A 26,506-nucleotide genomic window follows, 5' to 3' on the forward strand; every position below is an offset into this window, starting at 1 on the left:
CGCTACAAAACGTGCTTTTTCAATCACACATGTAAAAAAAAAAAAACACACACCACACAAAAACATCACATCGCATGTGAGACTACGATTTGATGCACTTAGATTTGACGACGACCCGCGATCAACACAGCATTGGAAAATAAAACGCCCACTAAAATATCAGATTGTAGAGTAAGAACCAGAACAAGATCATGCCAAACAGCTAGCAAGGTATGTGTTTTCTCTGTCACCTTTTGATTGACTATTGCGGATTTGAAATGTTAGTGTAGGTCTCCTGTTTTCGATCGAGTTTTGTTTCGTGACAAGACATGATTCGATCATTGATGATGGTGAGTACGTACCACCACGCTGTACACGTGTACATGCTGTATATGTTGTGTGTGCAGTGTTTGGTAGTTTTTAATTTTAGCATGATCTATTCGTCTTTTTCTAGTTAACCTGTGGTACTAGTAATGTTTGTAAAAGTACCTCATGTTTTAGGCTGTCGCTCTCAACAACATTGTAGTTAAAGTTTTATTTATATATGAGGATAACTTTCCGTATGACGCCACCACTTTTTCACTCATTTTTACAAAAAGGGATATATCATTCAGGTAAATTAGATACTATATTATTTTATTTCGAATGAAAAAGTGGTGGCGCCATACGGAAACTTTTCCATATATGATGATTATTAATTATTAAAATGCACCTGCAACACTTGGCACCGCACATCAGCAGCTAATAATAATAATAATAATAATGGAAATTTATATAGCGCCTATCCATGTAAACATGCTCCTGGGCGCTGAACAATTAAAAGAAAACATGGATAACTTTCCGTATGGCGCCACCACTTTTTCACTCATTTTTACAAAAAGGGATATCTCATTGATGTAAATTAGATACTATATTATTTCATATCGAATGAAAAAGTGGTGGCGCCATACGGAAACTTTTCCGAAAACATATTAAAATCCATACAATTAAAACACCCATTAGAAAGATGGGTGTTTGACGTTTATATCCTGACTGAAGGACTATGCCAAGTATCGAAAGAAGTAAAAGTAACGGCAGTGCATGGTCATTTTCACTGTATAATTATAAATAATATTCAAAAATAAAAGCGATTGACCTAAATAATAATACATTAGTATTTTGTCTAATTTAAATTTAATGCAGTGTGTATATTTGTATGGATAATTTTCCGTATGGCGCCACCACTGTTTCACCCATTTTTACAAAAAGAGAAATCTCATTGAGGTAATCTATACTACATGATTTCATATCGAATGAAAGAGTGGTGCCTTGGTGGTGCCAGTACGGAAACTTTTCCCAGAATCGCATGTTTTTGTTGTTTTGTTTTTTGTTTTTTTTATCTTAATCGTAGGAAGATATATTAAACTTTTTCCAATGTATTAACCTTTAACCAGCTGTAAAACTGAACCTTTTTAATAACTTAAGAGTGGACTCAATCAGGCAGGCTCGCTTGGACGCATCAGTGCTTTTTTACTGAAAAAGCAAAAGGTCAAGACATGTAAGTGAAATGCTGTAGTGTATGACTTATTCTTATTAGTCATTACTTAATAAAATCGTACAGTACAGCATTTCACTATAAATATTAGAATCAGTATAAAGTTATCGTGTCGTGATTGACTGTGATTATAATGCCCATGACCCTCCATCCTCCGATGGTTGGAGAGCTCCGACCGTCTGGAGGATGGAGGGTTACAACTATTGCAACAATCCGGTTCCATGCCAACTAGACTTTTTTCCCCTCCAAAAATATCACTGTCCCAAAATACAAGAATACATTTCAGCTGTCTTTTATCGGAGGACAACTCAGTCAGTTTCCAACTTATTTGTTCAGTGAGTTTTCTGCCAGTATTTTTGCAGATAGTACTCTATTCATAAAACATCATGTTGAGTGTATCTGAACCTCCATGGTATGAATTTGGATGTTACTATGGCTGCTCGGTGTGTAGTCAGTTTCAATTGCCCAGATGTTGCATGAAAACAGTGACTGTGCTATTTCTTGCTGTTTGCTGTTTGAACAGACTGTTAAAACCAACAGGGCAGACACCTACACCATAAAAACATGGCTTCACACACTATTAACGGTGAAGTGGCAAAGCCTCCAAGTTCAATATTTAGTAGGACAAACTTGGCAGGGTTATAGCTACCAGCAGGGCCCAACAGACCGATTCCATTAAGCTCCCCCCATTGCTTATTGACCAATCACACTGCAACGAAGGTTCGACAAATAAGGTCTGACATGCGTGCGCGTATCTTGGCGCGCGTGGCAGAGTTGTGCAGAAAGGCCTTGGAGAGTCCCACGTGTTCTTGCTCACACGTGCGTTGTGGGCGGAGCCTACTGGATCGGTCTATTATATGAAAGTCTGTAAGCACAGTAAGTGTAAACTTGCTCTCAGAAAAGTCTTACTCAACAAAAAGGCTACCAGCCAAAATTATATTGTTTCTTCCTTTTGACATTGTTGAACAATTGGTGTTGCAGGCTTGATGTGTCAGTAATGTTGAATTAGTTCAATAGAGTATTGGATCGTTGGGTCGGCAAACTGAGTCCCATATCTGGAGAAAATCTTGAAATTTGAACCCAAATTTGTAATTCAATTTATGAAACATTCCTTACTTAGGAATGTACTTTTTCCTTACACAAAACACAATGTCCACAGATTTACATTAAACTTTCACAGTTTGAAGATTTAGATATATATGAGAAAGCTTCCCTGGAAATTTTACTTACTGAGGTAATGTAGTTTTTGAGAAATGAATATAAAACAAATAATTTTCGTCTCAGTTTTAGCATGTAAAAACGTATTAACCAGTTATGCTATGGTTTAGGTGTATCATTTATAACTGGTTAATGGGATTTTACATGCTAAAATAAATTTCGTCTTCCTGAGACGAAAATTATTTTGAAGGGAAGCTTTCCACTATCATTATCTTCAAACCCTGTAAGTTTAATGTAAATCTGTGGACAATTTTAAAAAGTACCCAACTCCTTTAACGCAATAAGACAAAATGTTATCATTCTAGGACAATAAAAGTAAAGAGTCGACATGACCAATGATAATGATGCTGAAAATTACATGATTATCCTTTTCAAATTTGTGTCGTTAGAAAACAAATTACTAGTTCCGTCCAAGTAACAACAGCATTAAAGATGCTATGTCAGATTTTTGGTCCCAAACATTTAAAAATAGATTTTTTGACTGAATGTTATTTCAAATTTGAGTATAACCCGCTCTAAAGAAAAAAGTTTAACTTTTACTTTTAATGGTCAGGAACCATGACAAAAGTTTAAAATGTTTCTTATAAAACACATAAGAATTGGTCACGTGATATATTGTCGGGATACCGACAATAACTAATTTTGAGCACTTTATTTCACTGCTACTAATAATTGGCGGACTTTTTCGAGCAATGGCTCAAATGATAGCTTGTAACTTTCTCGACCCCCATCAAAATACCTATTGAATTTTAAATCAAAATTTTTGGGTCAAATCAGCCAAAAATCTGACATAGCATCTTTAATGATCAATTATTTTGCAATGATAATCACGTTTAATGAAAGGATTGGTGCACAGTTTAATTTGGACTCTGTACTGCCACTGGCCATTACCAATTCAAAGCCCAGACATTTTATCTGTTGTGGAGTCGCAATTGAGCAAGCTTCACTCATTATTTTCTTTTCAGCATTGTCTGCTGGGAGCAGCTGCAGCAAGTGAAGTCTTTGTGTCTCGGGCAAAAGTCATCTGGTAGATCCACAAGAAAGAAAACACCAGAATTTATACAGTCGGACTCAGAGAGAGAGTTTGGCTTCTAAACAAGGTTCTAGCTATTCGGTCAACAGTTCAAAGCAGTGTGAAAACTTCTGTTACTTTAGAAGCGCCGACGAAAACAGATGTCTGGAAAAGTTGGAAAACATCTGCTCCGGTTCTGCAAAACATGGTTGTGTACTCCAGCATTTGGCCTGAAAGAACTTTGATGTTAGGATCATCACATTAAAGGAAGTTCTGTTTGTGAGTCCGGACAATTGTTCAGCCGTCAATGCCAAGATGCTGTCTAGCCATCACCGTAAATCCACCGGTCAGTTAGGTCTTCCGCTCACCAAACCTCATCGGACATCATCACTGGCATCCATTAGTACGAGAACATTCGGTAAAATCTTAATTATTGGAGAGAAATTGAGGTAAGAGAATTAAGTTAAAATGCGTTAAAGGCACTGGACACTATTGGTATTTACTCAAAATAATATTTAGCATAAAAACTTACTTGGTAACGAGCAACGGAGAGCTGTTGATAGTATAAACCATTGGGAGTTAAACGGCTCTCTCTGAAGTATTAACATAGTTATTTGCAAGGAGGTAATTTCTCACTTAAATATTAAAAGACTTCAGGCCTGAAGGCTTATGAAAGCACACAAATTTGTGCAACAACAGCGTTTTTTTCTTTCAATATTCTCTGGCAACTTTGGTGACCAATTGAGTCAATATTTTATGATGTTGGGTTTACACCAAGTGAGAAAACAAGTCTTTGACAATTACCAAAGTTCACTGTCCAGTGTTTTTAAAGGTTGTTTTAAAGGTTGCTTTTGTCAGTCCTTTTCCTTTGTGCTAACACTATGGAGCCTATTTCTTTTGCTAGGACGACTTTCTTTTTTTCAATTGTTCATCTCTCGTTTCCGAGACAGAGTTTTACTAGAGGCCTGAGGCCATTGATTTTAGCATTGGGTTATTAAATTCAAGTCCCACGGCTTGTATTTTTCAATTGAAAGATAATACATCACTCTGTTATCTTTTTGATAACAAAATTGAGGTTCAAATGTTGACTTTTTATCTGATAAATTCCTAAATAAAATTCTGTTGGGCCTGCATGTATACTAACCAATATGAAAGAAATTTGACAATTTGACTTCAAATCAAAAGGGTTCATACTAAAAGCTGTTTATAATCTTTATTTTAATTTGGTCTTGAGACACAATTCTGGTTCAGTAAAAATTTTGAGCTCAAAGCCCTTAAAGTCTTTTGGGTTTTGCCCTTATATTTGAGCCTTGCAAGATGTCATGTAAACCTGCATAGACCTTAATCGCAAATACCAATGCGCAAGTGCAGACTGTTGAATGAGGTGCATTGTGGAATAGATATGAATCAAATTTTGATATCAGCTGGACCACAATGCACCTAATTCCAAGCTTTACGCGCGCGCCCCAGTATTTGCGAAAAGGTCAGATGTAAGTGTTGCACAAAGTTGGGCATAATAGGCAAATGGGGTTTTTAAAATTAAGTTTCCAAAGTCCATGAAGTTTCCATTTTTGTTCAATGAAATTATTTTAAAACAAATTATCTGTATCGCAGGTGTATTAAAACAACAAATTGCTACTGGGAATTCTTTTGGAAAACTTTTTTTGCACTGTTTGAATATAAAACAACATTTATTTCATAGCAAAATATAGCCTTGTTTTATCCTACGTACGGGCTGTAGCTGGGTGAGAGTTCATAATTTCATTTACAGCACCTAGGCCTACGATCATGAAGTTACAACCCATGTTTAAAACAAAACTTAATTGTCACTGCCGCACCACCTTCACAAATTAGGTCTCATAATTCACAAATTTTGCCTGATTTGGCAAACCTCTTTTCTTTTTTTTTAAATGGAGATCTCAAATGAGGCACTTTAAAAATGGTTGTCTCATTTTTGACGTGTGCTAGACTTCCACAGTCTAAAACCCCACCCTTTATTTATTTCTATACAATGGTTTCGAAGTTGGTGCTGTAAAAAAAATTGCATATTTAGGACATGTTAATTAATAATTTATAGTTTCATGAATTTGTTGCTGTAAGTACTGTACAGCCTAGATATTCATTGTTACATGTACAGTGTACATGGTAAAAGCTGTATACATGTACACACACAGTCATTTACTGCCAGATCAAACTAATGCTTCATGAATAATTCATTCAAATTCTTGGTAAAGGTTTTGCCATCATGTGTCCAAGGAGAGTCCTGGAGAGGGATTCTGAATTTAACTGTTAACAGTTATCAGACCCAAGCCATAGAGAATGATAGGCCTTTTGTTGAACCCCAGAATCAGTGGAAGTATTTAATCTCTCTATATTGTTCAGGGGAGGGACTTGGCAACCCTAGGGCTTTTCTTTCCTTGGTCAATGGGCTTAAATCCTTTTGTCAACATTTGTTTTGTTTGTAAAGTCTGGGTGCAGTCTGGTTTCTGCTTGATGGAATTATCAATGAAGATGTGTTTTGTACGCTTGAATGGATGGGGTTTGAGTGGTGGCTGCAGAGCATTAGACAATTTGGGATATGGTGGACAGGGTATTTCTACCTCCATGGGTGGACACATGTGGGTATATTTGTCTGTATACCCAAACCAAACAGTGATTTAGTGGCCACCATACCTCAAATATAAGGCTGCATGTACACAATGCACATTATGTATGGACTTTCCAAAAATTTGGTAGTACCATGGAGGAATATTAGTACACTCTGTATCACACACTTGACTTGGAATGTGACGGAATTGTCTAGTTGGTAACAATTTAGTCACTAAAAAAAAAAGCATGCCCTTCATTTCACTGCAAGGGTACAGTGTTTGAATGTCCCATTTGGATTGCCGATTGAAATTTATTTTTTTCGCCCGATTTTAAAACCCCAAAGGACCCCACGCCGTAAAGGTTTTGCACTCGCTTGCTCCATCTTTGACAGATTTGGCCCCCGAACATTTTGGTCCAACCTGCCCTTGTTTTGAAGTGCCCCCCTAGAAAAAATTTGGCCCCCCTTGTGGCACCCTAAAAATAAACCTTAGTTAGGCCATGGAGGAAGGAACGCTGCTGATGCATCTCAATGTGTCATGGCTGTATTTCCACCACTGCCAGATGTGTTCAACCTTCTGCGCACAATTGTTCCAAGTGCATGCTTATTGCACAGTTGGCTATTGGTGTTGCCAGATGATATGGACTGCGTGTTAGACAGTGTAATTTTTGCCGACCATATTGAACGATTGAACTGTGAAGTGTAGGCCGGGTCTTGGTTTAAAATACAATTGTATTCTGCGTTCATTATCAAATCAACGGTATGGAATAGATAAAATGTGTTGAACATGTAGGTCATTTTAGGCCTGGATATAAATGCAGCATCTGTCGGCTCAGACTGTGGTATAACAGATATTGAGTTGACATTGTCCGCCTATTCATTGGCAATCATATTGAGGGAATGCACTCTGATGAAATGTATTAGGCAAGTCTTAAGTAACTGCGATACGTCCTTGGCCTCCTTTCAAACGGAGTAGCCTTCCAGTACCCAAAAGGTCATTGTGTATGCCATGGGTTTTCAGTACAGAGTTTGTCAAATGGCATTATCTATGCTTACCGATCGTCAGCTGAGATAGTGATAGAGCGACTTTCCCTACATGTAGTAAGGGTAGTGTGCTGTATACTTTGCTATAATGGCTCGAATTTTTTTTTAATCAATTTTAGGTTTTGTCTGAAAAACTATTATTTTCAGTTTAGGCCATCACTTGGTTTATAATACGTCATTCCCTTTTAAGTAATGACTTAATGAGTAGGGTAGATTGCCCAAGCTTTTGATCCAAACCAGACCTTCTTCAGAGGCATAAACAAGTAGGCCTACAACAAATGCATATATCCATTTATAGAAAAAAGAGGGGAGAGGGATTAAGGGTAGGATCCAAAAAAAAAAACGGAAAATTATAGCCAATCAAATTTCCTTTTTAAGTAATATACCACAGGCCAAACTGACTGGTAAATTTTAAATAATTTTGGGGTGAACGACGAACTCAAGGTTTATTTGAGCGGGGTTTGAAACTGTGACCTGGATTAACCTGCTGGTGTTCTTCAAACTGAGCTTCTAGCCCTATGCTGGTGGATGGTGGTCTTCCTAGTAATAGATGACCTAGTCACAGGCCTGGACACTAAGGTTTAAAAAAATCAGTTCAATGTTATTTACAAATTTAAGAGTAGACCCCGACCCGAGAGGGCGCTGTTCGTGACGTCAATCGAGGCAGACTTTGCCTGTAATGCGTAGAGTAAACACAGTTGCAAAGTACATGTACGGACCAAGTCGTGAGTTTGTACGTTTCAAAAAAGATTTTTTTGTTTTTTTCCCGGCAATGCCGACCAGGTGTATTGCTGCTGAATGCAGAAAAACACTTTTTGAAATGTACCAACTCACGACTTGGCCGTACTTTGGATGTACTTTGCACGTGTGTTTACTATACGCATTGCAGGCAAAGTTTGCCTCGATTGACGTCACAAAAGGGGGAAGGCGGAGTCAGCCCCCCAAACAACTTTACAAATTTTTTTAACATATAAATCGTGACAAACAATTACTAAAAAAATTGTTTTATTGTTCGTAAGCATATACTCTTATGTTTAAATGAAAAAAATTATATTTCAAGGTGACTTTAAGGCCTTTAAAATGTTCCCCATTGACTTTAAGATTTTCCAATGGAAATGTCCTTTTTCTTTTTCTTTTCAATGAACACACCTTCCAACCATTTTGTGAAACTGTCATCAAATTTCAAGGTGATCAAATACTCTTGGGAAAATGAATGGATATTTTGTTTTAATCAGTAAATTGTAGATCATACATCAACAAATAACTTGTGAAAATCTTATTTCAAAAGGCGGTCATGTTTCGAGATATAGTTGAAACCTCCGAAGCAAAAAACATTTCATGCAGTAGGAATAATCTCTATCCGTAGGAGTTAACAATCTAAGAAACAATATGCCTACCAGAGTAATGTGTCTATGATTCAAATTTAGGTCCATAAAAACATCTATTTACTTTAAACCGCATTACTTCGAAGTGAAATACTAGATTTACTTTCGATGCTGAAGGCTTCTAACCAATAGTTTTTATTGCGGATAATTTTAAGTGACTACCAAACGTACACTTCCCTTTAAGCGTGTAAAGTTGCAAATTGCATGCACCTGTCTCGACTACACTATGTAATGTAGGTAAGGTAAGACATCTTCTTCACTCCATCTTCCTCTGTAAATTGCCATCCATTGCCTCCTCCTTGGCATGTCTGAAGAAATGAAGTCAAGAAGCGTGGCTGCATATATGGCATAACAGGGAAATATTGGTCACAGGGTGTATGGCCTACATTATTAGCTTGCATGGCTGAGCGCAGGACTCAAGCTCTGGTTGGTTTTATTGGGGTCTTGGTCCAAATCTTAATTCATAACATCTGGGCCCAATTTCACGAAGCTGCTTAAAGACACTGGACACTACTGGTAATTGTCAAAGACCAGTATTCTCACTTGGTGTATCTCAACACCAGTGAAAATTGAACTCAATTGGTCGTCAAAGTTGCGAGATAATAATGGAACAAAATCTGTGCTTTCAGATGCTTGATTTGGAGACCTCAAAATCTAATTCTTACTTTTTCAAAATCAAAATCAAATATTTCAGTGGAAAAATTACTTCTTTCTCGAAAACAAAGTTACTTCAGAGGGATCCGTTGCTCACAAAATTTCTCAACAGCTCTCCATTGCTTGTTACCAAGTAAGCTTTTATGCTAACAGTAATTTTGAGTAATTACCAATAGTGTCCACTGCCTTAAAGAATGAAACTAATGGGCCTGGAGACAAAGTGCTGGTACAATTAAAATGTGCATTAGCGTGACAATCCCATAATAACTACCCTTCGATCGCCATTAGTTGTCGGAACCAAATCGTTGACTCGTAAATTTTTGTTGATTGAATTTTTGTGTTATTTTTTTTATTTTTTTATTTTATATTCTGGTAAATGAAACTCATGAAGCCCTAGTCATGACACTTGTATCATGATTCTTTGAAATGAAAATAACTATTACACACTGCAGAGGGATCCATTTTAGACGCAGAGCTTGTAGGCAATGGTCCCTAAAGACATGCATTTGCATCAAGACAAAGAATAACAAATACAATTTGTTGAACCAAAAGGTTTGTGGTCGAGTCGAGAACAAAATATTATAACTGAAGTTCCGTTTGTTGCGTAACGTAAATAACTGTTTTGTAAGTATATTTTGTAGACACATCAGTTTGTCTAAAGATATAGGTCCCCTTCCTTTCAGTTAGTATGTATGCAGCCAATTTCGCTCAACTGCATGCTGGTAGAAATGTATGCATACTAACATGACGATGGATTTGTGACTAGTACATGTAGCATTGTAGTAGTAAATGCAGTGTATCCAGCTGAGGGTTGTCCCTGGTTCCAATGTCAAGGGTCAATGTCAAAGGTTAACTACTTCTGCAATTCTGCACTTTGCCAGAAAAACAGCTGTTTACCATCAGAAAGTAATCAGGCTTGATACTTCACGGTGGCAGCGAAGGCGATTGCCTCCATGCCCCCTGGTCATTGCCTTGGTGCCCTTGAAATGCTCCAGTAGAAATTTACCATTTCCTCATAGGGTGCCCTTTAACCAAAGAGAAATGCCTTGGTGCCCTTGCCCTTTTAAGAAACAAAGCATACTGGCCTGAGTAATTGCCCTTTCAATTTACTTTGAAACTTATTGTAAACTTCTTGTTCCCACTTTTACTATTTAATTGGGAGAGGTCTGGTCCAAAGAACTGGTTTCACTGTACATGAAGAAATGTCAAAACCTGTAATAATGACATGTAAATAAAGTACATTCATCAATTTAAAGACACAGGACACCTTTGGTAATTGTCAAAAACCAATTCTTCTCTCTTGCTTGGTGTATCTCAATATATATGCACTAAATATCAAACCTGGGAAAATTTAAACTCAATTGGTCGTCAAAGTTCCGAGATAATAATGGAAGAAATAAAACCCTTGTCACACAAAGTTGTTTGCTTTCAGATGCTTGATTTCGGGACCTCAAAATCTAATTCTGACCTCTCAGAATCAAATGCAAATATTTTAGTGAGAAATTAATTCTTTCTCGAAAACCACGTTACTTCAGAGGGAGCCATTTCTCACAATAATTTATACTATCAACAGCTCTCCGTTTCTTGTTACCAAGTAAGTTTTTATGCTAACAATTAAGCTTTGGCGATATAGATTTATTTTATTCACGATATATCGCCGACAATATAGCGCGATATTCGATATTCGCGATTAATGAAATTTGACATCGGTCTTAAAACTCCAAGTGAAAGTTGTAGAAGAGACAGTCCTAGCATAAGAGAGGTGTTCTAATGACCTATTCTTCTGGTTTTACTCCAAACCTATGGGGTGCAAGATGTCTCAGCTAGCAAATACATCGCAATATTTAATTGATATATCGCGATATATCGCGATATATCGCAATATATCGATATATCGCGATATATCGCAATATATCGATATTTCGATTAAAACCAAATCCATCCGATATCGAAATCGTGTCCAAATTAATATCGCGATATTCGATAATATCGTGATATCGCCCAAGCTTACTAACAATTATTTTGAGTAATTACCAATAGTGTCCAGTGCCTTTAATGAAACGAAGAATGCATTGTCGAGGATAACAATTGGTTTTAACCTTACATGATGTACAGTCCCACTTTAACACAGATTACCTGATGCTTTCAGAGTCCATAATTACGAGTAGAACACAACACGCAGGGCCTACATGTATGTCCATTGCACAGGAAGCGTTGAAGTGGCTTATCATAATTCCGTTTGTAAGGTCAAACCAAAATGATACCAAGCATTCCAAAAGTGTTTCTTCTTTTTAATTTTTAATAAAGTTTAAGGCATGAAGGAATAGTGACTGGTTTTTTTTCTTCTTCTTCTTCTTTTGAGCAACAGTTTCTCTGGTACAATTTGTACCGGTAGGGGTGGATTTCACAAAGATTTAAGACTAGTCTTATCTCGAGTTAGGACAAGTTAGCCTTTAGTTTTGTAATATCTCCTAGGACTAGTCCTATGTTAGAACTAAGTCCTAAATCTTTGTGAAATCGACCCCAGGAGCCTTAGTTTTTTTTTTCTACCCTGTCAATCTCTAATATGTATTGCCACCACCACCCCACCATGCCAGGATTCATATCGTACCTCTCTTCGTTATTGACATTTATTTGTTTGATTAACATTGACTAATAATAATTCATCCATGGGCCTCGATTCAGACAGATAAGAAGAAGTTGAAGCACCGATACTGATTCATGGAAGTTTAGCTTTTGTGATAAAAATGCAGCGTTCTCTAGTCCATAGTACAGGGTTCACAACGCGGGCAAAGGACGTGTTATTTTTTAAGTTTCAAGTGCTGTTACACAAGACGAGGCAATTCAAGTGGATAATACCGAAGTTTGTAGGTCTTGTTATACCAAAGTATTGATACATTATTTCGAGTGGACTGCATTGGACTCTGAACTGTGGATTTTGTTGACGTTGGGCGCTGCGTGCTCGCCAAGAGGAAGTAATTGGCTCTATAAACTCTTCTGTCCCGTGTAAATAAGTCGTAAAAGTACTTCATTTTGTCTCGGCAGAAAGTTGAATGCAAATAGGCCTTAGAAAATTTGTTTCGAAAGCAATCAAGGATGTAGAAAAACATTTCTTGCAAAGGACAATTGGAAATTCCCTTGCCTTGGAAAATGTGGAAGTATTTGTTTTTCTTCCTCGACTGAATGAACTACATACTTGTACATTGGAAACTCCCCTGGCACTAGTTTGGGTTTGAGTTTCAGAGAATTGGACACACAGGGAGTTTTTTTTTCCCCAAGGAGGTCACTCTACACTGCTCAACAACTTCCCCATATTGTTTAATGTTGGGCAACATGATTGAAAAACATTTGAACACCCAATGAACTAATTGTGACAACTTATTCCACTTGATATCTTGGAGATTGTCATACCTGTTGCACATACAGGGTGCGTTCTTTTAGCTTCCCTGGGTCGACCCCGGTGTGTGGCGTTTTTTTCTTTCAAGGACGAACGTGTGCAAATAATTACCCACGTTCGTCCTGGAAAGAAAAAAAACGCCACACACCGAGGTCAACCGAGGGAAGCTAAACGAACGCACCCAGATTTGTCCATACTGTGAACTACTTTGTAGCAGTTAAACAAAAATAGTTGCAGGTTTTGTGAAAGGACTAAACGAGCGTTGCTCTTACAGCATGGTGTTCACGGCCTGTTTAATGGCGCCAATATTTCTTTCATTCAAGGTGCAATCTGAGCAATTTTTGGCTTTGAATCCATTGAATAATTTTTTAATAAATCATCACATTTTTTCTATGGTAACATTGACTCCTAAACCTGCCAAAGATTGTTATCTGATTCAAGTATTAAAATTGTTCAAATTGGATGGATGAGGTAACATGATGGATGTAAATAGAGTACAGCGCGGCAAAGAAATTGAAACTGAATTGTATGGTAGAAACAAAAGTTTTCTTTTGACTGTACTTTAGCTCGAGGAAAATTGAAGTAGGCAAGATAACCTTGTAAACAAAAAATATAAAAAATTCTTATGAAAGCTGTATTTATAAGTTGGATCAGCATTTTTTGTATCAATCATCGTTTTTCAATAATAATGATATCAAATGGAAACAAAGAAAGAAAAAGTAGGTTTTGTTTGGTTTGGAGATTGTATAAGTTGGTTCCAAATTTGTTTTAACAATCATCGTTTTTGTTAACGTTTGTCTTCCCCCAGACTAAGTTTCCATTCATGTGATCCTGCAATGGTGAAGGACAGAAGACATCACCTACGCATGTACCCCAAGAGTTTTATCGGCAATGAGGCTGTTGATTGGCTGATTAAAAACATCGGTGTCAAGGACAGACCGACGGCGACACTGATGCTGAATATTCTACAGAGCCACAATGTTATTCATCACGGTAAGTTTTCTTTTTCAAATAACAGTTATTAAAGGAACTCGTTGCCTTGGATCGGTCGAGTTGGTCTTTGAAAAGCGTTTCTAACCGTTTGTTATAAAATGCATACGGGTAGAAAGAGGTTGTAAAAGTAGAATACCATTATCCACACAAACATGCCTCTAATTTGCACGGTTTTCCTTTCACATCGTCGACTAACACAGTCGGCCATTTATGGGAGTCAAATTTTTGACTCCCATAAATGGCCGACCGTGTTAGTTCGCACAGTAAAAGGGAAAACCACACAACTTTGAGGCAAATTTGTGTGGATCATTGTATTCTACTTTTAAAACGTCTTTCTAACCATGTGCATTTTATAGAAAAAGGTTACAGACGCTTTTTAAAGACCAACTCGTCCGATTCAAGGCAACGTGTCCTTTAAAATCAACGATTTTAACCCAAAGACTTAAATGCTGTACAAAGCAGGACCTACAGAACACAAGTTTTGCTTTGTACCATGTCATGCCCCTGAGTCATGACACAGCAGAAATGGGGGAAACTTTTTACATGTGGTCATGTAATTTTAGCGTTCAAAATTCGGCTAAATCAATCACAAGAACCATCTCTGCCCTCACAGGTACCCATTTACCCCTGGGTGGAGAGAAGCAATTACATGTAGTTAAGTGTCTTGCTTAGGGACAAAAGGGTCACGACCAGGACTCGAACCCACACTCTGCTGAACAGAAGCACCAGAGCTTGAGTTTGGTGCTCTTATCCGTCCCGGCCACAACACCCTATAAAATGAAAGGATTAGGGGAGCAGAGCTTGATGGAAAACAATTTGTGCAGCAACCAAAAAGATATGGAGTCCATTTAAACAGCCCAGCCAAAATACAAACCGTTTGTAATAACAATGTCATTTTCAATAATGTTACCATCTCTTAAGGAACTAATTCTTCATATTTTGTTTAATTTGTCGTGATACAGTTTGCGACGACCACTCTTTTAAGGATGCGTATCTTTTTTACCGATTCCGAGTTGATGATGGTACCTTGCCGCAGAGCAGAGACACAGAGCTGTACATCAAAAGTCACCAGTTGTATCATGAGTAAGTTGTTTGATTCATGAACCTCAGTCAGGCAAGGATTGTTTGAAAGTGTTGTATGGTGTGGAAAGTAAGTAGTAACTATAACTAGTAAACTTGTAGGTACAACCATGTGTAAATCTCAATTGTGAGGAGTGTTGGCCCTGAAAAGTGCGAGTGTGGTCTTGAAGTTTCCAACTGTGTTCTTCTGAAGACAGGTGTCGTGGCCGAGCGGATAAGAGCACTGAACTTCAGCTCTGGTGTTTCTGTTCAGCATAGTGTGTGTTCGAGTCTCGGTCGTGACACTTGTGTCCCTGAGCAAGACACTTAACTATAATTGCTTCTCTCCACCCATGGGTACATGTGAGGGCAGAGATGGTTCTTGTGATTGATTTAGCCAGGTAGCACATATTAATGTTGCACAGGCAGTATACTCCCTAGGGAGCTGAGATGGTTTAAGGAAGGATTTAAGGCCCAGTGACCAGGGGTAATAATGTTGGTAGCGCTGTGATAGCCCTATGGAAACTGGGGTGGATTTCGCAAAGAGTTAGGACTAGTCTTATCTCGAGTTTGGACCGGTTACTCGTCCTAACTTAGGACTAGTCCTAGCTCTTTGTGAAATCGACCCTAGGTTATTACTATTATTATATTGTGTGAAACATCGAGACCACAACAGCTCTTTTTCAGAGCCAAGACTCTTCCCAAATAAGACTCATACATGGTTGTTTCTGCTCGTATACTAGTTTCAATTGTTTCCAAGTTCAAGCATTGCCCTTTAAAGTGTTCTTGTATCCCACCCTTGCTTCTTACTTGCCGGGGGGGGGGGGACCCCTCAAACAAAGATGTAACAAAATGGAGATACCACCAACATAAGGGCTAGATAGCTGAGTTGGTAAGAATTTCGTACATAGCTTTTCCATCTTAGTAAATAATATAAAAACAATAGGTTCTTTGAGACGCCAGTTTGTAGGAAGCTGATCTGCATATTTTGAAGGGTTGCTAGGCAAAGGAAATCGCAGCTTTCCCATTGGTCAATCCAATCAATCTTTCTTGATTCTCTTCCCCAGGTTAACGCAGCTCGGAAACAGTTCCATCATGAAGGTACACAACGAGCTGGGTAATATGTATGATAAGGTATGTTATGGTACGATGAGCAGGGCTCAAACTTGTGGGTTGGGGAAAATCCACAAAACTGCAGGGCCAAATTTCATAAAGCTGTTTACTGGTAAGCAATTTGATGGTCTTACTGTAGCAGAAAAATGTCCGGAAGCATAAATGTATTTCACCATGACTCAAGTTAGCAGAAGAATTCTCGGCGCGCAGGCACGCTCACCATAGATTTGCAATGTTACGTCATTTGCGTGCAAACTGCGGGTTAGCAAGCATTTACCCTTAACGCTTACGTTAAAAAGGTTTATGAAATTGAAATTCTGCTAAGGGGAGCTCGTTTTTACATGTTTTATGAAATTGGACCCTGGGCTTTAGTTCAGCATTTCTACAGAACCAACCTACATTTTACAAGAATGGATTCAGAATGAGTTGTACAAGCACTAACAGAAGACCTATCTCATTTGTCAGGCTACTTTGATACCTCACAGAGTCAAAAGATATTTCAGATTTATGTAAGTAATATTCACAAAGATACTTAACATTATCTTCCAGTACGCGCGAACCGGAGTATGATATCAAGCCATAACCTGCTCCCAGTTTTTTCATTGCACTCTGTGTTGTGAGTGTCAATGCGTCACGCTTCGCATACGGCCATTGCACAAACAACATTCAAACTTTGCGCGTGCATGCTGTTCATCATGAAATAACGCTCTGAATTTTAAAAATGAAAATAAATTCGGCCTCATTGGATATGGGATGCAAAAGTGCTATATTTTTCTGTATTCAACTCGCCTATAATGAGCTAATACTGTAATAAGTCAATTGAAAAACACAAGACCACTAGGCTTGTCCAGTCGTGATTTTATTGGCACAACACTAAATTTACTGGCCTCTTAGTGATATCTTTTTTACCATAATCGGACTACTTTGAAGTGAAATGTGTCTCAAAATGCATGTACTATCCAAAGCTGCTGTACTCCTTTACCACAGAAAATCTTATTGCCATTCATGTTCAGAGTCGAATGTATACCGACCCTAAAAAGCATTTTAGACAGAAGTACTTTTTTAAATATTATTGGGTACGAGTTTAAACCAGGAAGCTGTAACAGCTGCCACTCTGTGACTCAGAAATATGCACCGGTCAGATTAAGAATATTAATCTGTTAATCATTATAGGATTAGCAATCTTTCAACAATTTTCCCATATAAGAGCTACAGTTGGTGAAAGCAAACATCAAATGGATTTTAAAATAGCCATTGATCTTCTTCCTACTTGAGTCTGATTTCCGGTTTTGTTTGCCCTTGGATAAGTCAGAAAAATTGTGATTATACACAGTCAACCCTCAATATAGAGACTACTGTTATAAAGTGGCGTATCGTGTCATAGCGGTTAAGAATGTAGGTTCAAGTCCCGGTTGTGAAACCTGTGTCTTTAAGCAAGACACCTAACCATGGTGCTTTGTCCTTCGGATGGGACCTAAAGCCGTTGGTCTCGTGTGTTTGTATAACACATGTAAACAAAAAAACAGTGAACTTGACGAAAAAAGAAGGGGTTTGCCCCGATGTTCTTGGTTTGATATTTTTTAGCTACAAACCCAGTTGTTTTGTGGATTTTTTAAAAATCTAATTTTGAGCCTTGTATGGAAGTTCTCCATGATATGATGAATTCATAGCCATTAATTTACACATCCAACTGTATTTTTTTGTATTTTGACCTCATTTATGGGACTCTGTCCCGTCGTATGACCCATATCATGGTTTGTTTACCCTAAACGCTCTGCAGGTTTTGCTGATGTAACTGTTAACAATATCTCCATATAAAACTTCTCACAAATGCTTTGTGCAAGTCACTGTCACGTGCTACTGGATGACTCGCACTGTATTTTCACATTTATTTGCTCGTTGATTCATTTGTATTGAAGGGGTTTTTGATATGAGTGCGGTCTTTGAAACTTAGATGTTTTTATTGTTTATTTAGATAAACTAAGCAATGTTCATATGGAAAAAACGAGCAATACCAAACTGGAGATAGGGGATACAAATACAGTTATTATTAAACCAAATAAGTACAGTGTATTAAGTTTTTTTTATTTTTGCGAGAGAGCCTTAAAAGTTTTTTTTGTACATTTTCATAACTTATCCCAACTGTGAGTACTAAAACAGCAACTGTGCTGTGCTTTTTATGGACCCTTTCCACAAGCTTTGTAGTAATTTATTTGAAAAACAGTAGTCGCGACTCGACTAAGCATTCAATGACAATAGTTGCGACTTTGACAATAGTCGCCCAGGCTTTTGTGTCTCCACAAACCTTAATAATAATAATAATAATTAAAATTTATATTGCGCCCCTTACATACAAAATGATCAGAGGCGCAGAATACTTGTTAAAAAGCACAGAGTGGAAGAAAAAGACAAAGAAAAAAGACTGGTCACCAGGCCAGTGCCCAAACAAAAGTATGGGGATACGTCTGTCCCGCCAACAGAGAACTAATTAATTACTTATTACATAGGCCTATCTCTGCTGGCATCGGTAATGTTTTGACATTTTCAGGAGACAGACGCCTCTAACCCTAACTATGCTTAAATTCTAAACTTACTGGCAAGGTGACCATAGAAGAAGACATAAAAAGCTAAAAAGCGGTATTAAAAAGATAGTTTTTTTATTACATTTAAAAGAGATGAGTTTCTGTTCGCTACGTATGTGAAGCGGTAGCGCATTCCAGAGCTTAGGGGCTGCCACAGAAAAAGCCCTATCACCAAATGTAGTCAACAAATGTAGTCAAACCTTACAGACTATCTGTAGTTGACTGTTTCTCCTTTCTTTATTCAGAGTTTTTACGGTACTCAGCTGGTGAACTGGCTGGTGAAGAACAGGTCATGCTCCTCCAGGCAAGAGGCTGTGGGTCTGGGGAAAGATTTACTGGAGAATGATCTCATTAGACATGGTAAGATCACACTCTTATTCTTGTTCTTGATTTGGCCATTAAACAATCACAAATGGTCAGTAAGTTAAAGGAACACGTTGCCTTGGTCCGGTCGAGTTGGTCTTTAAAAAGCGTTTGTAACCGTTTGTTATAAAATGCAAATGGTTGGAAAGCTGTTTTAAAAGTAGAACACAATGATCCACACAAATATGCCTCGAAATTGCATGGTTTTCATTTTACCTCGTTGACTAACACGGTCGGCCATTTATGGGAGTCAAATTGTTGACTCGCATAAATGTTCGACCGTGTTAGTTTGCAAAGCAAAAGGAAAACCGCGCATTTTCGAGGCAAATTTATGTGGATCATTGTATTCTACTTTTAAAACATCTTTTCAACCATTTACATTTTATAACAAACGTTACAAAGGTTTTTTATTGACCAACTCGTCGGATCGAAGGCAACGTGTTCCTTTAAATGAATATATTAAAAACAATTAAGTAAATAAAAACAGTACAAACCTGAAGGCACATGTACAATCGTACTGTGATGGCCAGGATCAACAAAAGTATAATTAAACACTGTAGCTCGAAAGCCTGTTGATCCAGTACATTTTCAATTCCATATTTCTGTCATTCGTTCCCTAGTAACGACAGAGCATCATTTTAAGGACGAGCGTCACCTGTATCAGTTCCATCCAGAGCTTGCCCGTCTTAAGGTCATCGACCTCTTGGAGTTGGACGACCGACCCCGAAGCGTGACCTTAGACACTAACACGGCGGCGCACCCGAGAACAAAATCGCACACGAGACCCTCCCCAACCAAATCCCTGCCAGACTCGCCAGTGATTGCCCCAGCCAATCCAAAGTTTTACCTCGGGAACGGCCCTGAGCAGGACGATAATATGAACTCTGCCATGTTGGAAAGGAACGCCGTATCGGAGTCTGACAGTGAGGATCTGTCAACGAGTTCTGGGTCGCAGGATAATCACATGCCCACCATGTTTGGTCAACAGAACCCATCAGTTGCGATGTTGCTCGACCCCGAGTCACCATACGTCAAGCGGACTATTAAAGTAAATAATTGGTTGTAGGATTTAGAAACTTTGAATCCTGGGAGAACTATCCAGAAACTAATACTCCAGTCACACAACCCCCCCGTTCCTGGTTTCCTTCAGTATTGTAGCCGCGGTGCCGGGCGGGCTTGCCCAGAACTAACAAATTTCGCCCAGCACTCTGAGCAAAATACACTATACTGCCCAGCACCGATTTTCCCCAGATTGCACTTCAGCAATGATGGCCCCAGCCCAAAACATAAATAATTGTGTTGAACCACTCGCCCTTGGTGGAGTAAATTTGATTTAGAACCAACCACTAAAATTTGTCTATTTATAGCACCGGCCCTTTATTTAATTTGGAAGCTCACCTTAATATTGGACCCAATGAAAACACTATTAAAGGCTGTGGACACTATTGGTAATTACTCAAAATAATTATTAGCATAAAACCTTACTTGGTAACGAGTAATGGGGAGAGGTTGATAGTATAAAACATTGTGAGAAACGGCTCCCTCTGTTGAAGTGACGTAGTTTTCTAGTAATTTTCCATGAATTTGATTTTGAGACCTCAGAATTGGATTTTGAGGTCTCAAAATCAAGCATCTGAAAGCACACAACTTAGTGTGACAAGGGTGTTTTTTCTTTCATTATTATCTCTCAACTTCCAACAACCTATTGAGCTCAAATTTTCACAGGTTTGTTATTTTATGCATATGTTGAGATACAGCAAGTGAGAAGACTGGTCTTTGACAATTACCAATAGTGTTCAGTGTCTTTAAAGCTTCGTCTCATCTGAGCAATGAAAGCAGACTTGATATTTTATATTTTGATATTTTTTTATTTTTTGGTTTGTGCTAGATCATCGGAGATTCAGTTGGATTTGGATTCGTTGTCCGAGGTGACGGCCCATCCTTTGTCCAGACAGTGGACCCTACCGGACCAGCAGCTGCAGCAGGGTTAAAGGTGTGTATGGAAGGCCAATTAAAAAAGGGTAGCCTTGTTTTTGTCTGCATTTCAAACCAGTGCAACCAAAGTAATTTAAGTCATTGTGTCTTTCTCAAGGACACAAGTGTCATGACCGGGATTCGAACCCACACCCTGTTGACTGAGCCACCGAACTTGAGTCCAGTGCACTATACTGCTTCGTTTCTTCTGCTTGAGTCGCACATCATACAGGACCTACTGTTTTTTTGTCTCATCTTTTTATGTGTTTTGCTCAAGGACAGAATCTGAACCCAACCATTAACAGCACTAGAAATCGAATCTGGTGCACTAGACAACTAGACCACGACACTCCACTCTTAATATTTTGTTTTGTGTGTAGCATCTGTTTTCATTTTTTTTTCTTCTTTTTTTTCTTCTCAGGTCAAACAGTATCTGTACTTTGTAAACGGTGAATACGTCTTGAACAAGAATCACATTGAGGTGGCTCACATCATTCTCAGGAACACACAGCTAATAACGATGGACGTACTGATGCCAAGAAACCAGGCCTACAAGAAATAACGGTCGGTCGGTCGTTCGTAGAGTTTCCCCGGAGATCTACAAAGTGTCGACTGAGGTGCCTACCCTGCCAGCCCAAGGGGATAGATAGACTTAGTTCCTGTCACTTAGTCCCAAGCCATTCAAAGAAATGGAATAAGCATTAACACTGCAGGTTTTTGTTCTATTTTTCTTTCAAGTTTCACACATTTTGTGTGAAGTGAGTGTGGTATCAAAGTCTAAGAGAAAAGGCTTTATTCTCAAATGCAGTCCCTTTTTAATGGGCAAGTTTACCCTCAAGTTAATATACTGGTATTCATGTTTTATGTGTGTAAAGATAAGGTTTTGTGTCAATAATTGTGGCCGAACTAATGCTACAGTGTACCAGCATTGTAACTCACGTTGAATCAAGATAAGGTACATCCTGTGTTATATTGGCAGTTTTTTACGACCAGTATACTTGCCCTCTTTGAATGAAGATAAAAGGAACTGAACATCATTTGTGATATATCGGCAGTAATTTAATAACCAGTTTATAAGATCTCTAAAATCAAGTTTGGGTACAGCAACTTGCCTTTGAAAAGTCGTCTTATAAATATGTGACTTGTAAGTAAGATGGCGTCAGGACGCTTTTATTGCAGCAGCAGATCACATCAGAATACATCCCTAGGGAGCCCCTGGTACTTTTTTTACCCCACAGTTACGGCGGCAGACTTTCTGGTTGCACATTTTCAGGAATACTCTGGTGTTATACTGCTTATACCTACTCTGGAGCAGGGGTGGCTATTCCCCACGGTATGCCCATTTGCCGGGACAGACCGGGGGAAGACCAGGGGTGAAGCGATCATAGTGTGAAAAGGCCGGCCGTTAACCCGGGGAATAATAATATTGTAGTCTTATATAGTGCACGTATCTACCAAACAAGGTACTCAAGGCGCTGAATATATACTAACTCTCAGAAAGATAGGTGATTGCAGTGATGAATTCTGAGACCCAATTATGTAGCACTTTATAAGCCAGGAACACGGGGCGAACCCCTTCTCTTTTCGATTAAAGTGCACTGGGTTCTTTTACATGCGTTACACAACACATGGGACCAACGGCTTTATGTCCCATCCGAAAGACGAAGCAATGGCTAATAAGTGTTTTGCTTACGGACACAACTGTCACGACTGGGGATTCGAACCCATACTCTGCTGATCAGAAACACCAGAGTTTGAATTCGGTTCTCTTAACCGCTCGGCCACGACACTTCCATAGAGTAGAGTAGGTAGGGTGAAAAGTATACATGTACTTACTAAAAGACTGATATGCCTTATAGTTTCTGCAAACCTAAACTGAGGAGTAGTATCCTGAAGCCTGTAATTAAAATTGTATTGCAAATGGTACTCACTTTCTGACAACGTCCAATCTTTTCAGAAAAAAAAAATCAGGGAAAAGCGTTTGTCTTCCAGCAGATTCAACTGCAAGTTCTTGAGGTTTGCTTCGGGAACCTTTTTCTTTTTTTTTTTCTTTTTTTCGCTCTCTCTCTCTTTTTCATTCCTTTCTTTTTGTACAAAGTTCTTCCAGAACTCGGTGTCTCTCTTTGTCTCCCACTGAGGCCTTATAAACAAAGTTCTTGTTGTGACGCCAAGGAGCTTTTGTTGCCCGGTCAGTCAGTTCTAGGTTTATTTTAGATTATTGCAGATTGTTGCAGATGCCTTGTACTGCCTCATTGTTAAACTAACGCCCACAGGAAATATCTGTCGGGGCATTATTACGTCATGTAGACTTTAATAAACTGCAAATCCACTATTACTAGTTTTATGTATGACTACTCAAAAAAGAACGTGCCAAAAAGCAGAAAACCTTTAGTCCCCACACCCTCGCCCCATTTATACGAGGAGGAAAACCGTGCATTACTACCTGATGTGACATGTGTGTGAATTTTTGTACATATTATTATCAACTCTGTTGACTCACTAATTTTAACCGTCATCATAATAGTATTCTTTCATTCACTTTGCTGACCGGTTTGCTCCCTCATTATTTAATAGTAAAGAAGTTGCTAGCTTTGTATGTGTACATTTAGAGGTAGGCCTACAGTACATAATGATGAACTTGGACTTTGTTTATTAATTTGTTCATTTTGGATGGTGCGCCCTCTATTGAAATCTGTTTGGACACCTTTGGTTATTGTCAAAACCAGTATTATCAATCGGTGTCTCCACAACAAATAATGTAATTTTTATGGGTTTTTTTTTCACTGGTAACCAGTTGCTGCTAAGCAATATTTTTATGTGCTTAGCAAGGTTTTGTGCTAACAGGCTTCATGAAGTTTGGACCAGCATATTTGGGATCAGCTCAAATGATATAGTCGATAGACTGGCTCTGCTTACCGCCAAATTCCACGCTTACCCTCATCATTCGCCGCTAGCTGAGTAAGCGTAGAATGCCTAGTGAAGTGAAGTACACAAGCGCAGAAGCCAAAATTCCCTGCTAACCCGTGAAATAGGCTTGACGTAAGCACGGAATTTCCTGCTCCTGTAAGCGCTGATTCTTTGCTTCTGGTAAGCAGAGCCATGAAATTGGGCCCAGGCAATTACGGCAGGAATGATATCACCTCATTTATTCTTATAATTATTCACAATTATTGAAGGCATTTGTATGTTTTTGTTTTATTACCCACCGAAACAGGACCTCAGAATGTTTTCAAATTTTATATAGATTTATTTAAGATTTTATTGCGGTTTGTCGTTTTAAGGGAAAAAAAAGGGAAAATAGCCTTTAAATTTTAGTGAAATTTTTTCAATCTTTTGGTTCCGAGTATAAATCGCTGCACACAACGACAGATAGAGAAACTCCTTTATTTTATTTTTATTTTTTCTTCACAAAATTGTGATTTGTCTGACAATTTAGTCGGGTCCTGCTCTCAGCTTTTCTATAATTACAAAAAGTGTACAAAGTATAAAGAGTTATGTAAAGAAAACAAAAGTGTACATTTTATTTTAATTTCGCTAGATATTTTAGATTAGAAGAAGTAGACGAAATATTTTATTCCAACCGTCAAAGTAGATGTCAATGTCGCTTTTTTAAAGAATGTTTTATGACATTTAAATGTATTTGTTGAAGCTTGATCTGAGAACAAAATACAGTGCAGAATTTTAGTTTGGACCCAATTATAGTTGTGACAGGTCTAATGTGAGTGAGATGGGTCTGACTTGAGTCAACTGTAGTTACGACGGGCCCAACGTGAGTGAGTAATTGTTCAGACAGGTCAAACTCGAGGGTTGGGACAGGCCAAACTCGAGGGTTGGGACAGGCCCACTATTGGTGAAATATAGAGTTCGACAGGCACATTTTGGGTTGCTGGGTTCTAACTTAAGTGACTATTTAGAAGTGACATAAGTAAGGGAATATTACTTATTTGTTATTGTTTATTTAATCCAAGTTATAAGGAGAAGAATGTCCGACAAGCTAAGACTGTTATGCTGCGATAGTTCTGAAAATTTTGGAACGTTTTAAATATTCAGTTAGAATAGGATATAATTCTATTTATTGTTTTTTTTTTTTATAAAGAGAGGAAGAAAAAATAAAAATCATTATCATTACATTAACGATAACAATAACGAATTCCACGAATTCTATATGTAGTTATTATTATATTATAGGTTTATGTTTACTTTTATTTCATTTTTGTTCAATGAAATATTCCTACTTTGAAAGTTTATTAGTATTATGCAGTATTATTATTGTGTACATGTGCGCTTCTTATTCTGTGTCTAATGAAACCAACACTAAGATGGCCCTTTACCAAACCACGGCTTCAACTCCAGATTCGGCTCAGGCTAGCCTGGCCCCGCGGTCGTTTTGACAATTTTCGCGTGCTTTGCGTACGTGCTCAGGGCTTCAGACGAGAGAATGGAGCCTGAAGCCGAATCCAATACCGAAGCCGTGGATTCGTAAAGGGCCTATTTACTGCGAGGTTTCTGTCGCCCTCTGCTTAGGCTTGTGCCACAAGTCGTTAAATGTCTGTCGCGATGATAGCGAAACGGTACTCGTAACTATCTCGTTATCTATGCTGCAGCGTGAGACTATACTACCTAGCCCTTCCGTAGCAATCAGTCCAAACTCGAAACATTTTTAGAAAACAGTACAGACAAAAAGCTGTGTTGCCATAAAAACGGGACGAAGGTGTTAACTTCAGGTTGTTAGCAGTACCGAGGATTGGACATGTTGTAATTGCATTTTAAACTATTAAATTACCAAAAATTGCCTCATTCTTATCAAGAAATTATTTTATGTAAACAAAAAAAGTCGAGTTGGGCTGTTTTACCATGGAATGGCCATGCTAGTCTCATGACTACTGCTCTCTTTGAGAGAAGTTGTCTCGCGTGCAGTATCTCGAGATAGTTTAGTACGGTAGTCACCGCGACAGACATTGAACGACTTGTCTACCCTATGCTTTATGTATTCCATATTAGTATATTATTATGCAAAGTGTTCATCCAACTTTGTAAGTTCCATGTTTATTTTGTGTGAATAAACAGACGGACGGTATTTTCCAGATTCGATTGTGTTTGTCTAAATACATAATGAACGGCAATACTTAAACATTGGACACTATTGGTAACTGTCAAAGACTAGCCTTCTCACTTGGTGTATCTCAACATGTGCAAAAAAATAACAAACCTGTGAAAATTTGAACTCAATTGGTCGTCGAAGTTGCGAGATAATAATAATAGAAGAAAAACACCCTTGTAACACGAAGTTGTGTGCCCCTAGGTGCTTAATTTCGAGACCTCAAAATCTAATTCTGAGGTCTCGAAATCAAGTTCGGTGAAAATTTACTTCTTTCTCGAAAACTAACGTTACTTCAGAGGGAGCCGTTTCTCACAATGTTTTATACTTAGCAACAGCTCCCCGTTGCTTTTTATGCTAACAATTATTTTGAGTGTTTACCAATAGTGTTCATGCCTTTAATTTAGTTTGGATGGTAATTTTATTGGAGACGGGTTGTGTGAAGTGGGGGCGTGGCCTACGGTGGATTTGTGACACAATAGAATAGGGGTTCAAACGCCCCGGACAGAACACA

At 38.3% G+C, this 26,506-nt stretch overlaps 1 protein-coding gene across 1 annotated transcript; it reads left to right on the plus strand.

The window, feature by feature from the left end:
* The first annotated feature begins 78 nt into the window (after positions 1 to 78).
* LOC139952402 (DEP domain-containing mTOR-interacting protein-like) lies at positions 79 to 26,436 on the plus strand. Its single transcript, XM_071951516.1, has 9 exons — positions 79 to 210; positions 3,697 to 4,192; positions 13,619 to 13,803; positions 14,766 to 14,886; positions 15,930 to 15,996; positions 18,803 to 18,917; positions 19,541 to 19,968; positions 20,809 to 20,913; positions 21,316 to 26,436. Exons 2-9 carry the CDS (start codon positions 4,059 to 4,061, stop codon positions 21,454 to 21,456), a joined length of 1,296 nt encoding a protein of 431 aa, XP_071807617.1. The 5' UTR covers positions 79 to 210; positions 3,697 to 4,058; the 3' UTR covers positions 21,457 to 26,436.
* The last annotated feature ends 70 nt before the right edge of the window (positions 26,437 to 26,506 follow it).

This window comes from Asterias amurensis, chromosome 20, assembly GCF_032118995.1.
Source record: "Asterias amurensis chromosome 20, ASM3211899v1".
Classification (NCBI taxonomy): Eukaryota; Metazoa; Echinodermata; class Asteroidea; order Forcipulatida; family Asteriidae; genus Asterias; species Asterias amurensis.

What these genes read in the sequence shown, in the direction of transcription:
- LOC139952402 (XM_071951516.1), top strand. Translation starts at nt 4,059, where the DNA reads ATGCTGTCTAGCCATCACCGTAAATCCACCGGTCAGTTAGGTCTTCCG. An exon ending in AGTCACCAGTTGTATCATGA is followed by an intron (nt 14,887 to 15,929) that starts GTAAGTTGTTTG and finishes TCTCTTCCCCAG; the next exon opens with GTTAACGCAGCTCGGAAACA. An exon ending in CAGCTGCAGCAGGGTTAAAG is followed by an intron (nt 20,914 to 21,315) that starts GTGTGTATGGAA and finishes TTTTCTTCTCAG; the next exon opens with GTCAAACAGTATCTGTACTT.